Source organism: Cyprinodon tularosa, unplaced genomic scaffold (assembly GCF_016077235.1).
Source record: "Cyprinodon tularosa strain WSP-4 unplaced genomic scaffold, ASM1607723v1 ctg863, whole genome shotgun sequence".
Classification (NCBI taxonomy): domain Eukaryota; kingdom Metazoa; phylum Chordata; class Actinopteri; order Cyprinodontiformes; family Cyprinodontidae; genus Cyprinodon; species Cyprinodon tularosa.
In genome coordinates, this window is record NW_024039633.1 from 64,399 (window position 1) to 78,040 (window position 13,642).

Genomic DNA, 13,642 nt, shown 5'->3' on the forward strand with positions numbered 1-13,642 from the left:
TTCCTGCTAGAAATCAAATCATTTTAGTATCTATTTTTATGCAAGTGGTTTGATCAGTTATAGTTTGCACTCTTTTAAGTGGGGTCATGTGGTCTGACTTAGAGAAGCCAGTATCTTATTTAAATGTACAGCTGTCAAGAGGATTTCATTTTAGTGTACTGGGAGAGAAAATCTCAAGCAACATTCAAGCAGACAGACAGTCTGGTGGCAAACACTAGTTAAAAGGGTTTTTTCAACTAAACAGCTTCCCCTAAAAACGTCATATTCCTCACATTTTTAATAATAAAATATGGAAACTGAAAAATCTTTGTGTTTCCCAGGATCACTACAAACAGATACCCTGACATCACCACCTTAAATTGATTAATGTTTGGGATTAGGTTCAATAAAAATTTGCTTAAGCCTTAATATTCAACAACAAATCTGACACAAAAGTTTCATCACAGGTGTTAATCCATTATAAATTCAGCCTTAAAAACCACCATGGCTCGAATCAAATGCGAGTACTGCAGAGAGGTATGGACGTCTAAACTATGACCAAAGTGCATCCGCCATAATAAACACTTTATATCAGAACCGTGCTGGCATGGGAAGGAGCTAAGACCAGAAACAGGTATTTTTTGTGTTAGTAACTGCCGTAATGAGAAAAGTAGTCTCAGTGGTCTAAATGTTTTAATTATACTAAATGTTTTTAATTAATTCTAAATGTTTTAATTATACTAAATGCTGCACATTTTTAAGCTCCTAAAGGCAATGCTTTATGCAGAGCTGAACTGTCATACTCTGTCAGTATTACAAATGAAATGTTATCTTCTGTCTACAGTAGAGACTGACATTTTTTCGGGAATCCCACGGGTCACGGGATTCCTGTGGGATTCCCGTGGGATGGGAGTCAGTATTAGTAACCATCAAGTGATTGGGACGGTACTGGATTAAACATTAACGGGAGCAGACGGGAGCGGGAGCAAACCGATAGTAACTAAAAAAAAAGACTAGGATCGATGCCAAAAAATAAAATAAAATAGAAAGAAAAAAATCCAGTACTGGATAACTACATGACCCAAAAACCATTTATAATTATTATTCCTTTTACTTTAACTGACCTTTACTACAGTTAGAAACAGGAACTTAACTGAACCTTCATAGAAATTCATATTCAACGTATTGGCAGAAATCTTATTGAAGACAACAAGAATGGGAGTGGTGCAGGAGCGGGAGTCATTCTGAATGGGAGCGGGATGGGAGTGGGAGTAATTTTACCAGGAGTGGGACGGGAAAGGATTTAGATTTCTACTCTGGCCCGGGATCGGGACGGGACATAATTTTTTTCTGTGGGAGTGGGACGGGACAGGAGTGAAAATCCACTCCCGTGTCAGTCTCTAGTCTACAGGCAATATTGTATGCCATGTTTCTATATATAGTTTTGTACTGTATTTAGAGGGAGAATCATGCTATAACAAATGCCCATGTACTTTTTACCAATACAATAAATCATTGGATTAAAAGCTATATATATATACTCACCGGCCACTTTATTAGGTACCCCATGCTAGTAACGGGTTGGACCCCCTTTTGCCTTCAGAACTGCCTCAATTCTTTGTGGCATAGATTCAACAAGGTGCTGGAAGCATTCCTCAGGGAGTTTGGACCATATTGACATGATGGCATAACACAGTTGCCGCAGATTTGTCGGCTGCACATCCATGATGCGAATCTCCCGTTCCACCACATCCCAAAGATGCTCTATTGGATTGAGATCTGGTGACTGGGGAGGCCATTTGAGTACAGTGAACTCATTGTCATGTTCAAGAAACCAGTCTGAGATGATTCCAGCTTTATGACATGGCGCATTATCCTGCTGAAAGTAGCCATCAGAAGTTGGGTACATTGTGGTCATAAGTGATGGACATGGTCAGCAACAATACTCAGGTAGGCTGTGGCATTGCAACAATGCTCAATTGGTACCAAGGGGCCCAAAGAGTGCCAAGAAAATATTCCCCACACCATGACACCACCACCACCAGCCTGAACCGTTGATACAAGGCAGGATGGATCCATGCTTTCATGTTGTAGACGCCAAATTCTGACCCTACCATCCGAATGTCGCAGCAGAAATCGAGACTCATCAGACCAGGCAACGTTTTCTATCTTCTATTGTCCAATTTCGATGAGCTTGTGCAAATTGTAGCCTCAGTTTCCTGTTCTTAGCTGAAAGGAGTGGCACCCGGTGTGGTCTTCTGCTGCTGTAGCCCATCTGCCTCAAAGTTCGACGTACTGTGCGTTCAGAGATGCTCTTCTGCCCACCTTGGTTGTAACGGGTGGTTATTTGAGTCACTGTTGCCCTTTTATCAGCTCGAACCAGTCTGGCCATTCTCCTCTGACCTCTGGCATCAACAAGGCATTTCCGTCCACAGAACTGCCGCTCACTGGATGTTTTTTCTTTTCCGGACCATTCTCTGTAAACCCTAGAGATGGTTGTGCGTGAAAATCCCAGTAGATCAGCAGTTTCTGAAATACTCAGACCAGCCCTTCTGGCACCAACAATCATGCCACATTCAAAGTCACTCAAATCACCTTTCTTTCCCATACTGATGCTCGGTTTGAACTGCAGGAGATTGTCTTGACCATGTTTACATGCCTTAATGCACTTAGTTGCCGCCATGTGATTGGCTGCTTAGAAATTAAGTGTTAACGAGCAGTTGGACAGGTGTACCTAATAAAGTGGCCGGTGAGTGTATATATATATATATATATATATATATATATATATATATATGAAATTGTGCCTATATAATTTATTGAGTATTAAAAAGGGTTTTTGAATAGAAGATGTGTATTTTGTTGATTATATGGTTTTTGATTAGAACGCGATTAATTTCTATTGATTATTACAGATCTTTTAATTAACTCGATTAAAAAGGTAAATCGAGTCCCACTAATACTCATAATTACAACTCCTTGATAAGATTAAAGGATCCTTGATTCAGCAGAACATAGTACAATTCATAAAAATAAGCTACAGGAAGATCAGACAGCGAGATCCTGGTAATACCAATGCTTTGTTAATGTTAAAGTTAAACAACCATGCAGACACACAAACTCACATCCATAACCTACATGAATGTTTGTAGAAGATGGCAAGAAGCCAAAATAAGCCCTCATACAAGGAGAAAATGAATCCCAATGTAGGAAGCCTCAACCCAATATTTAGATTCAGGATGATCTTGCTGCAAACCTGTGGTTTTAACAACTGCACCACTATAGAGCATTAGAACAGGCTTATTGCAGAAGCTCCCTTAAAACTAATAGTCAACATTACATCATTTTATCAAAGCTGATTCTATCATTTTCTTTTATCATCAAAACAATATAAAATTAAAATATTATTAGTATATAAATATTAAGAATTATTTTTTGTTAATTACCTGTCAGACAGGTGTTTGGCACAACTTTCTGAATGAAAAAATGTATGGTTGGGAATCTTTAATATCATAAGGGAGAGAATATGATTACCAAGTTAAGTGAAATAATGATCCAAGGTGAAATTAAAGTTCATTACTCTTTATTAGAACGATTCATTGATCTCTTTCAACACAGTGAGCATATGTAAATGTAAGAAAAGAAATGTGAAAAATTTAAAGTATAACCTTAGTCCAAAGTAAAAATGTAATGAATTTACCACAAAGTTCAGTCAGATCTGATGAGCTTCTGTAATTCTACAAACTGATGTACAGTAGTAGCCATTCAAAATTTCCCCACTTTCCTTGATGGGCCCTTGGCTGGTCCCCTGCAATTCCCTTTTAAACATCAATCTTTGTACTAAAATATTCTTTCTGTCATGATTTGTGGACATTAAGATCTAAAGAGAAGTGCCTTCTCCCGGTCAGACCTTGTAATTCAGTGAAAGGGTGGAGTCAGAGCAAAAAAATATGCACATCCAGGAGAAGGAAGGGGTCACTCTAGTGGCTGGAAGCTGGCTGCCATTCGGCTGGCGTTTGACTAGGGAGGGCCTTTTCGAATGGCTGCTACTGTATGACACTATTTGGCTGAAACTACTCCATAAAAATCTATGATTAAAAAAAAGTATCCTGTTAGGATATCAAGCAATCAAGTCATTATTATAATGGATATATGGTATATTTAAGGCAGCAACAGCTCAAAGGGTCATTCATAGTCTGATTTAAACAATTAGTCAAAGTGCACACCCTCGTGAGCTGCCAGCTCACCAATACTGCTGCTCTTAATACAAGGACACTAATTTAAGCTTCTTTTAATACATATAGTGTTGTTGATTTTTCTCACCTCTGGGCTTTAATACTGTATGTTCCTTGATTCTGTTACATTCTGCAGAGGTGAATGAAATTGCTAAAATTCAATTTGGACAGGGTCTGGTTGTGGAGATTAATGACAGAGCAAACCTTTGAATTAAATAGGAGAAATTTTTTTTTTAACTCTGTTGGACATTGAGCTTGTTGCTGCATTACTGTCATGGTAAAAACAAATTGATTGCATTCATATTGAATTTCAAAACAATACAATGTGTTCTCTAGAATAAAAAGAAAAACACATCCATACAGAAACCTTAATAAGCTCTAACATAAATCTATTTGTGTAAATTCTTTAATAGTGAGTTTCAGGCATCAATAGCTTTACAGGTTTAAATATATACAGATGCAATTTAGTCATATATCAAAGATATCCAAAGTAATTTTTGGATTAACAATTAATATGTTTTAAATTAAACATGAACATTTTCTAACTTTCTCCATGTGGATTATTAGATAAATACTACAAAGATACGACATAGGTATAATTTCCAAAGCTGTCTTGATCATAAAAGAACAATTTCAAACAATCCCATTCACTATTGTCTATTGCCTTTCTCATAACCTACGATTAAAGGACATCATGCTTTATATAACAGATTACACATAAGCACAGCTGGGATCCACAGATCCCACCTGTCTTCTATAAAAAGACAAATGTTTTCTCTGCCTTTTCCAGGCCTTTTGTTTCTTAACAAAGTGAGAACATGTAATATATTTACAATAGATGGGTACAAAATACAGTTACAAGACCATTACTTTTTTCTTGTCCCATAAGCAAGGAAAGGGTATGTGCATAAAGTAAATAACTGAATCTGTTGTGCTGACTCTCAATGTCCTTTGAGTCCTGTAGAAAGAATGGTAGTATATGTATCTTTTTAATGTACATTACTGACCAAAACCATCAGACCCAGTATAGAAAAATTACAGGTTGGGAACAGATCTTTAAATTAGGTAAATTATTGAAGTGAATTAAAACTTTAGCATGATGTTTTTCTACATATTTTAAGAAAACATATTTAGGGACAGTGCTACTGAATCCTTTAACCGGATTAACTCTTATCTCCACTTTGCCGCCCTGTAACTGTGCACAAAAGTTGAAAGATAACTTTTATTCTTAAAATTCGGACATCAGTGATTCAAATGCCCTAATTAAAGTGAAGGTTATCACAGGGAAGAAAAAGTCTCTGTGGAGAAGAGCTCCAGCAGTCAGAAGTGAAAATAAAGGATTATAGAATAGCTGAGGGAAGGTGGTGAAAGAGTGGACTCCAGGTTCACTTTAACATTTATAAAGAGAGATTGCTGATACAATTTACAAATGGAAAATCTAAGAACATATTCTTCCTCAGGAAAAAACAGTAGGGATTTTAGCTTATTTGGTATATAGAACGATCTTTTATTTCTGGGTGGATCATCTAAATAAGTGGTCCTCCTAATTGTCAATCATTCCGGTGGTATGTTTACATAAGGCCGTCCTTCGTGCTCGGCCCGAGTTAGCTATCTTTTTCTGCACATGTGCACTTTCAGGCATATATCTGTGGTGGGCTACGGTTTCCGTCAGTCATTGAAGCTCAACTTTCTCACCGCAGTTCTTTGAAAACGGCAGAGGGTCATAAGAGACAAAGTGTCTACAAAGTGTATGAGAAGGAAAGAAAGGCCTCAGAAGAGGCAGATATATCCCAGAATGCTTTGAGTGGAGAGATCTCCTCGCAAAGCATTATGGGATTTGCTGTCACAGCAACCTGGCGACTAATAAAAATGGCCCAGGCATCGCACAGTGGAGGCAAAGTTACAGAAAGCAAAAAGCAGTGATCATCTGTCTGAACGGTCAGGTAACTGAGTTAACTATTAAGTCCACTATATAGTCCCCGCTCTATATAGTGATTGAGGGACTTAGGGGTTAGGGTGGAGACTCGAACACAGTAAGCTTTTATGAGCTATGAGAACAGCAACTTTTAAACATAGCCTGCGCAAGGAGAAATGGACTCCTGCATGCTCTCGCACGCGTTTAATAGGCATTCCCTCTCGGGAGTGGGTATGCATGTGTTTTTGTTTGTTTTTTTAAGTGGAGAGGGCAGGTCTTTTCAAAAATTCGGGGAAAAAAAATCCACAAGACCTTTAACTGATCAACACCCTATGACAAAAAAAATAATAAACATGGATGCCATTTTTTCTAATACTAAGTGCATTTGTTCTTGTATTGAGGAGGTAAGTGAGACCCTTTGCCAATAGAACAAGACAGTTTATATTTAACATAAGGAAAAATTATTGCATTGTCTTATTTTCAAGTGCATATTTTCAATTATCTTATATGAAGAGTAAAAATACACATTCCATTGGCAAATCGTCTTATTTACCTACCAATTTAAGGGTAAATACACTTCATTTAAGAAATATTGATTGATTTCTAGATAGTTTTTGCAGTGTAGATTCTCACCTAATTTCCTTACTACTTCAATGAAATAAAAAAACAAACAAAGAATGGGCAGTCAGTACATCCCCTATACTTCTAGTACCAAAGTTTACTCCAACTATCATCTATATATACAAAATCCACAATTTCAATTTTACAAATGTGGTGAGAACTGCATTTTTATATAACCCTTTTTGCTTCAAGGGGGTAGTAGTAAATGTGGTTAAACTGCCATTTCCGTGGACTCTAAGCTTATTAAAATGTCAGTGCAATTTTTAAAATTTCAGTGTAACTAACATTTGGGGTGAAATGCGCTGGACAAAACAAACTTCAGAAATCTTACCAGATGTCTCAGAGAAGCAATATTCACCACATGAAGCAACATTCCCACCACACTGATGGAAAGAATCTGTTTAAGCATGCTCAAACTAAGCATTTGGCAACATTACTACATCCGAAGAGTTCTGAAACTTACATTTTTCTTTTGTTTCCACTGTATAAATGTTTTGTCTCTTGCATCATACATTCCAGTTGTGCAAAAGCAAAATCCAAATAAAATAAAAGCTGAGGCACACTCCCTTTTGCGCGTGCATGGTTGTATTTCTTTGACTTAGTGTTTCTCTGTGTTCCCCGGTGACAGACTGGTGACCTGTCCAGGGTTTACCCTGCCTCAAGCCAATAGCCTAGCGAAGATAGGCAGCAGGATGGATGGATGGATGGATGGATGGATGGATGGATGGATGGATGGATGGATGGATGGATGGATGGATGGATGGATGGATGGATGGATGGATGGATGGATGGATGGATGGATGGATGGATGGATGGATGGATGGATGGATGGATAGGTGTTTTAATGCACTGGAAAAAAATTAAAATCTAGATAAGTAATTTTTTCTTAAAATAAGTGCATTTCTTGAATTGAGTAGGTAGGTGCAAGATTTTGCCAATGGAACAAGACAATTGACATAAAAAAAAAAACACAATTGCATTGTCTTATTTCTAGTGCATTTTATCTAATTAACTTATTTTAAGAGTAGAAATACTACATTGGCCATTTACCTACTCAAATTAAGGGTAAATACACTCAATTTAAGACATTTTTTTACCTATTTCTAGACATTTTTTCCAGTGTGAGGGGCACACATGGCTAGACCTCTTCACTGCAAAAATGATCTAGAAATAAGAAAAAAATTCTTCAATAAATTGTATTTACCCTTAATTTGAGCATTTTAATTAGATCATTTGTCAATGGAATTAGCATTTTACTATTAAAAAAAGGTAAATTGATAATATGCACTTGAAATAAGACAATGCAATAGCTTTTTCTTGCTTTGAATGTAGAGTATCTCACTAACCTCCTAAATTCAAGAAAAAATGCATTTATTTCAAGAAAAAATGACTTATTGAGATTTTATTTTTTTGCAGTGTTGTCCTGATTCACTTATCTGACACTGTAAATACAGACTCTTTATCATCCTTGGAGTCTAATCTTTTTGCTTTCTGTCACTTTAAAGCCTTTTGTTTCCAGTATTCCCAATACTCGTTTTAACCTGCAAACCAATTTCTTTCTAGTGGTGTAAATTCTTACATTACTGGTAAACATTTTTGCTAGGCTTAGTTTTTCCAGATGGGATATTGTTTTTATTTTTATTTCTCTTTTTATCATCAGAAATTGTCCTTATGATCCTTTTAAACATTTTTTTAAATAGCAACTCAGACTGAATCAAGTTTTATAATTTCACAGATTTTCAATGTTGTTTTGTTGAACTGAAGCAGGCTAATATATTACAGCATATTACTTCAAGTAACCACTTTCCCAACAGCAAGATATGTGTTTGCTGACACTGTAGTTTCAGAAATGAAAAGAGTCAGACTGTGTCAGCTTGTGTTTGTTAGTGTTTTATCATCTGAAACATAATAAATCTACAGTCTTATTTGTCCTGTTATCAGAGTTTTAGGTGTTGCTAATCCTTTCCATCATTGGAAAGGCAATAACAAGACCATAGCACATAATTTCTTAAAAGTTCGCCTTTTAATGGTCTTCTAATTTTCTATTAAACAGAATTTGAGGTTTTCCTTTGTTTTAAGTCATAATCAATAAACCTAACACAAGTAAATAGTTGTTCATTGACATGTGCAATTAAAAAATATAATGGATCATTGTCACTTTTTCAATTGCCTTACTGAAACAAATGACCTTTTAAATTATTTAATCAGATGCTCCTGCATACAGCTACTCCTTTGATAAGCAAGTTTTAGTAAAAATCTGCATGGCATTTTTTTAATTCCTGCTAAATGTGGTCATGTGGCCGTGAAATACAGCTATTGTCTAAAGACCTTGTAGTTTTAAAAACAGTCATTGTGATCATTAGTGAACATATCCATTTTAATTAGACAAATATAAATGAAAAATGACACGATTAACATTAATGAAGGGCTGTGACCTTGTCAAAAAAGAGGCTAGATGGCTTAAAGCTGCAGTCTGTAACATTGAGAAGAGAGCAGACTTCGACTGAAAATTTGAAGAAAAACAGGTTTCACGCCACTCCCCCACCCTCTCTGCTTCACTCATGCCCCACCTCCAAGCTCCACCCCTCTCACAGCATCTGCGCGGCTACCGCATGCGACCAGAAGGGGGGGGGGGGTTGGGGGGCGGGATTCAGCGTGTGTGAGCTGTGATTGACACTCCATCAGACGCTCCTCTGGCTGTGATTGGTTGTTTTGACTCGTCCCGAATTATTCTTTCCAGAGTGAAATACAGGCAGTATGCGGTACCAATTGAAGCAGTTTTTTTCACAGGTTACATATCACATGTACTGCTGTCTGGGCATAGGGACAGTTTTAGCCAATATGACAAAAAAGTGATTTTTAAAAACTTACAGACTTCAGCTTTAAGCCATCATATTTAAATCAGTAAACATCATTTTAGGGCAACGACACTTTTCATATGCAATGTTTTTTTGTTTTTAAAGTAGGGACAAGAAAAAAAGTTAATTTGGACTGTTAAAAAAATGTATTACTATTTTAAATTATTGTACTATTGTTTACCAACTGAGTTTTGTTACTATTCAAGTTACTTCTTTCTTCAGGATCCCATCTTTGTCTTGAACCAATGGTTTATTTTTGGCTCATGCATCTGATGTAAACAAAACGCATTGAAACAGGCATTTGATTCCCTAACCTTGGGGGAGTTTTGGTTGTTTGCATTTAAAATAATAAACTAAGGGAATTACTGAAAGGATAGAGGTGGAGGGGGGGAGCTGTGGGAGTGTTTTCTACCAGATATCAGATGCTGATGTCTCCATGCAGCAGGACACTGGGAACCAGCTTGGGTATAAAAATACTGTGGATATTGCATCCTGTAAATTCCCAGAGTAAAGCTGCAGTTTCCTGCTGCTGACATTAGAGGTCAGAGGTCGGAGTCAAGGCAGCAGCACAGCACTGAGGTTTTGTGTTGAATGAATGCAGACAGATGGGACAACATGGTTCATTAGAGAGCAGATCTCTGGAGCTGCTGCCCTGAGCTCACTAAATGTCTCTAATTGCTATGGTCAGCTACAAACTTTGTAAACAGTGGCCACAGCCGGCTTCTAGTCACAGACAGAATTACTGCCCTCTCTGGCTTTAATTAGATGCACTCACAGAGCAAATGAGCACTACAGAGACAGACACCACACTAGAGGTCTTGTTGAGATAAATACGTGACTTCAACAGTCTGGAGTGGGGGGGATCACTAACCTGGATCGTGAGGGGATCCAAGGGTTTTGCAAATCTCCAGCACCAAAAGAAGCGCGACGAGGACTTGAATGGGAGACGCTCTTTGTCCCGCAGCATGGAGCCTCCACTGTGAACGGATCATTTTGTCAGGACGTGTACCTGTGCGTTAGAAACATGAATTTTATTTCTAACACCTCCAGGGCGGTAAATTCAGATTGAGTCCATCAGAGTTAGATGCGCGCGTCGCCTGGCTTGGACCGTGCGCTCCAGCTGTCACAGTCCTAAGAAAGGTCTCCCATACAGCCCTGATCATCATTTGAGCCCACTGCTTCTGGGTGCAATCTAACTCTGACTACTCTAATGTCTGCCTGGTCCTCTTGTCCTCCATCAGTCTCCCCCCGACGACCAGTGACAGCTTGAAAACTTTTTTCCTCAGCAAACTTCTGCAGAGCCACCCCCACAGATGGGAGGACTTTCAGACAATAGGCTGACTCTTCAAGGACCGAGCACAGGCTTAAAGGGGAATGGCTGCACCAAGAAATCGGATACAGTCAAACAACCCAGTTGCATGCAAACTACACCCTGGAAGGCTGAGGTCTGCCGGGTTCTCAGTGGGTCAGATGAGGACCCGTTCAGGCCCTGATGCATTCACTTAAAATCGGAGAAAATATTCTACACTTTGTGGACGATCAACTACGGAAGAGGATTAGGGCCACTGAAAAAATTTAAAAAGTTAACAGATTTTTTAAACTATATTTCTGACTTTTTACTCAGAGAATTATTCATAGCTTACATTTATGTGAAAGAGTCAATAAATGTGTCAATCATTCAGATACACTTATTTATAATGGTAACTAATTCTTCAAAATTTGTTTCCCATTTTTATAACAATTTTAATTAAAGCCTATTCTGATGATCATGTGATCATCACAAACCCAGGCAATCTGAATTTGAAATGGTTCTGGGTCCATTATGGTTGACTAAATACTACCTGCATATTTTATCATTAGGTTGAATTATTTGTGTTTTTGCTGGTCAGTTGGGCAGCCCTACCTCAGCCAAAAAACATAGCTACCATCACCAGGTATATAGATTATATAATAGAAATGACTCCCTTTTATTACAATTATACATGTTACAATGTTGCTATTGGTATGCAGGCACTTATTTTTTATTGACCAAAATTAATTCTTTAGATACTCTGAAAATACTGAACAATATAGACCCCTGAGGTCCTCAAAGATTTGTTCCTTTGATCAGAAAAAAAACAAAACAATATTAGGCAACATTATTTTTTGTCCTTCTCAGGTCTGAACCAAACTTCTGAACAAAATTCTGTAGAAAAGTTTCCGCTCAGTTAATTGAGATCTTACATATTATTAGTTTACTGAGGCTTGTTGTCAGAAACTTACCAAGAAAATGCTTGACAGATCACTGGTAAGTGTGAAAGGGGAGATGTAGGATTATATTTGTATTCTAACATAGTGTTATTTTTTCACGTGAAGGTTCTCAGTCATCTAGGTCATAGTCATTCCAAAAAAGTAAAATAAAAATAAATAAATAAATCCACTGGACTTTGTTTTCCACGTTTGAAGACCTTTCACTTCCCATCCAAGAAGCTTTTTCAATTCAAAATGTCAAAAATAGCGTTGAGTACGAGATTTTATACAGTAGCCCATCAAAAGCTTGTTTTTGTTTAGAAAACATGCAAATTTAAAGAAGGCAGTGAAGAAGGAGGAGTTGCTCTACAGCTTGGCTGGAAGGTGGAATATGGACTATGATGGAGTCAGCTTAGAAAGGAGAATCTTGATTGCTATTGGCTGCTGGGTGACTTAAGTAACAGAAATAGCTTCCCAGGGCTAGATGTGAAGGATGTGAGAGTTGGGATATAAAATAATGTTTTCCAGAATCAAAATAAGCATAGGCTCAATTTTTGCTCAGAGATCTTGATTATAACACAAATAAAACATTTATGAAAAACAGTTTAATGATATCACTTTCATTTATAAATGTAAAACTATACCATTTATCAAATGATATAAAAATAAAGCCTGTTTAAAATCAACAAATTGAAAGAGAACTGAGATTCATTTTAGATGACATGGAAAAACTTGTTTTTGATGTTTTTTTTGTTGTTGTTTTTTTCCAGATTTCTTTTGCTTGGTGTCACACCTGTTTTATCAGTACTTAGATGTTCATACAAAAGTTAAGGCAGTTAATTAGTTCTTTTTAAGTTCACCATTCATTGCAGATAGATGGCAGATAGCTCTCCAAACCGTGCAAGGGAAAAAATATCTCAAAAACCAACAAATCAAGGATCATCAGAAGATTTTTTTTTTTCAAAAAGAGAAAAATACTCTGGCATCTCGTGGTCTCTAAAGGGTTGTAAGGCCTAAATAGAGGAGACAATTACAGATTTATTTAGGTGTGCGTTCTTTGACAATTGGTAGAAAATTATTATTATTTTAAACTATATTGAAGAGAAAAATCAGCCAAAATTCTTACACTTAGAAAAAATAAAAAGACTAATTTATTTTCACAAAAATCTGATGGATGATACTGTGTGGCAAATTAATATACAGTCAGATCTGGGTTTTTTTTTTTTTTTTTTTTTCTAGAGGATTGAAATTACATGTTAAAAACTGAATTTTGTATACAATAGGCTAATATTTGTCTTTCATCTGAAATATTAAGTTGTAGCAGAAAGCAAAACCAGATCTTTGCAAAGGGGACACTAAATACTAAGATTAGCGCCCCCTCTTGCGGAGTAAAAATGACACTAGGACAACATCAGAATAAATGTTCTTCATGCAATTGTTGTGCATGCATAGTGACAGAAACTCTTAGACATTTTTCACTTAGCACTTTAATAGATGCTGCTGCTGACAGAGCAGAGGTGCCGCGCAGAGCCGTGCGTGCGCCAGCAGAAACAGGATCAAAAGAGTGTCGTCTACAGTAATCTCTGCGGTGTATTGCAGATGTCAGTAACAGCAAGGTTTTAGTATTTGAAATCCACTTTTACATTCCCTTCGAATATGTGACGTTGCTTCCATCACATACTCATTTTGGCTTTTTACGCACGACCTGCGCGCGCAGCGCATCCATACAGAGAACCTCCAAATTGTCTTAAATGGAATAATAACATATATTTTTTTGTTTATTCTTAACCACACCGACTTTATTC

General features: G+C 37.1%; 1 protein-coding gene across 1 annotated transcript in view; it reads right to left on the minus strand.

The window, feature by feature from the left end:
* Positions 1-11,030, minus strand: part of LOC119775291 (A disintegrin and metalloproteinase with thrombospondin motifs 7-like) — a 68,263-nt gene extending 57,233 nt beyond the window's left edge. The window contains exon 1 of the mRNA XM_038273223.1: positions 10,480-11,030. Within this exon, the coding sequence (XP_038129151.1) occupies positions 10,480-10,600 (121 nt within the window). The 5' untranslated portion in view covers positions 10,601-11,030. The remainder of the gene's footprint in view (positions 1-10,479) is intronic.
* Positions 11,031-13,642: the final 2,612 nt, after the last annotated feature.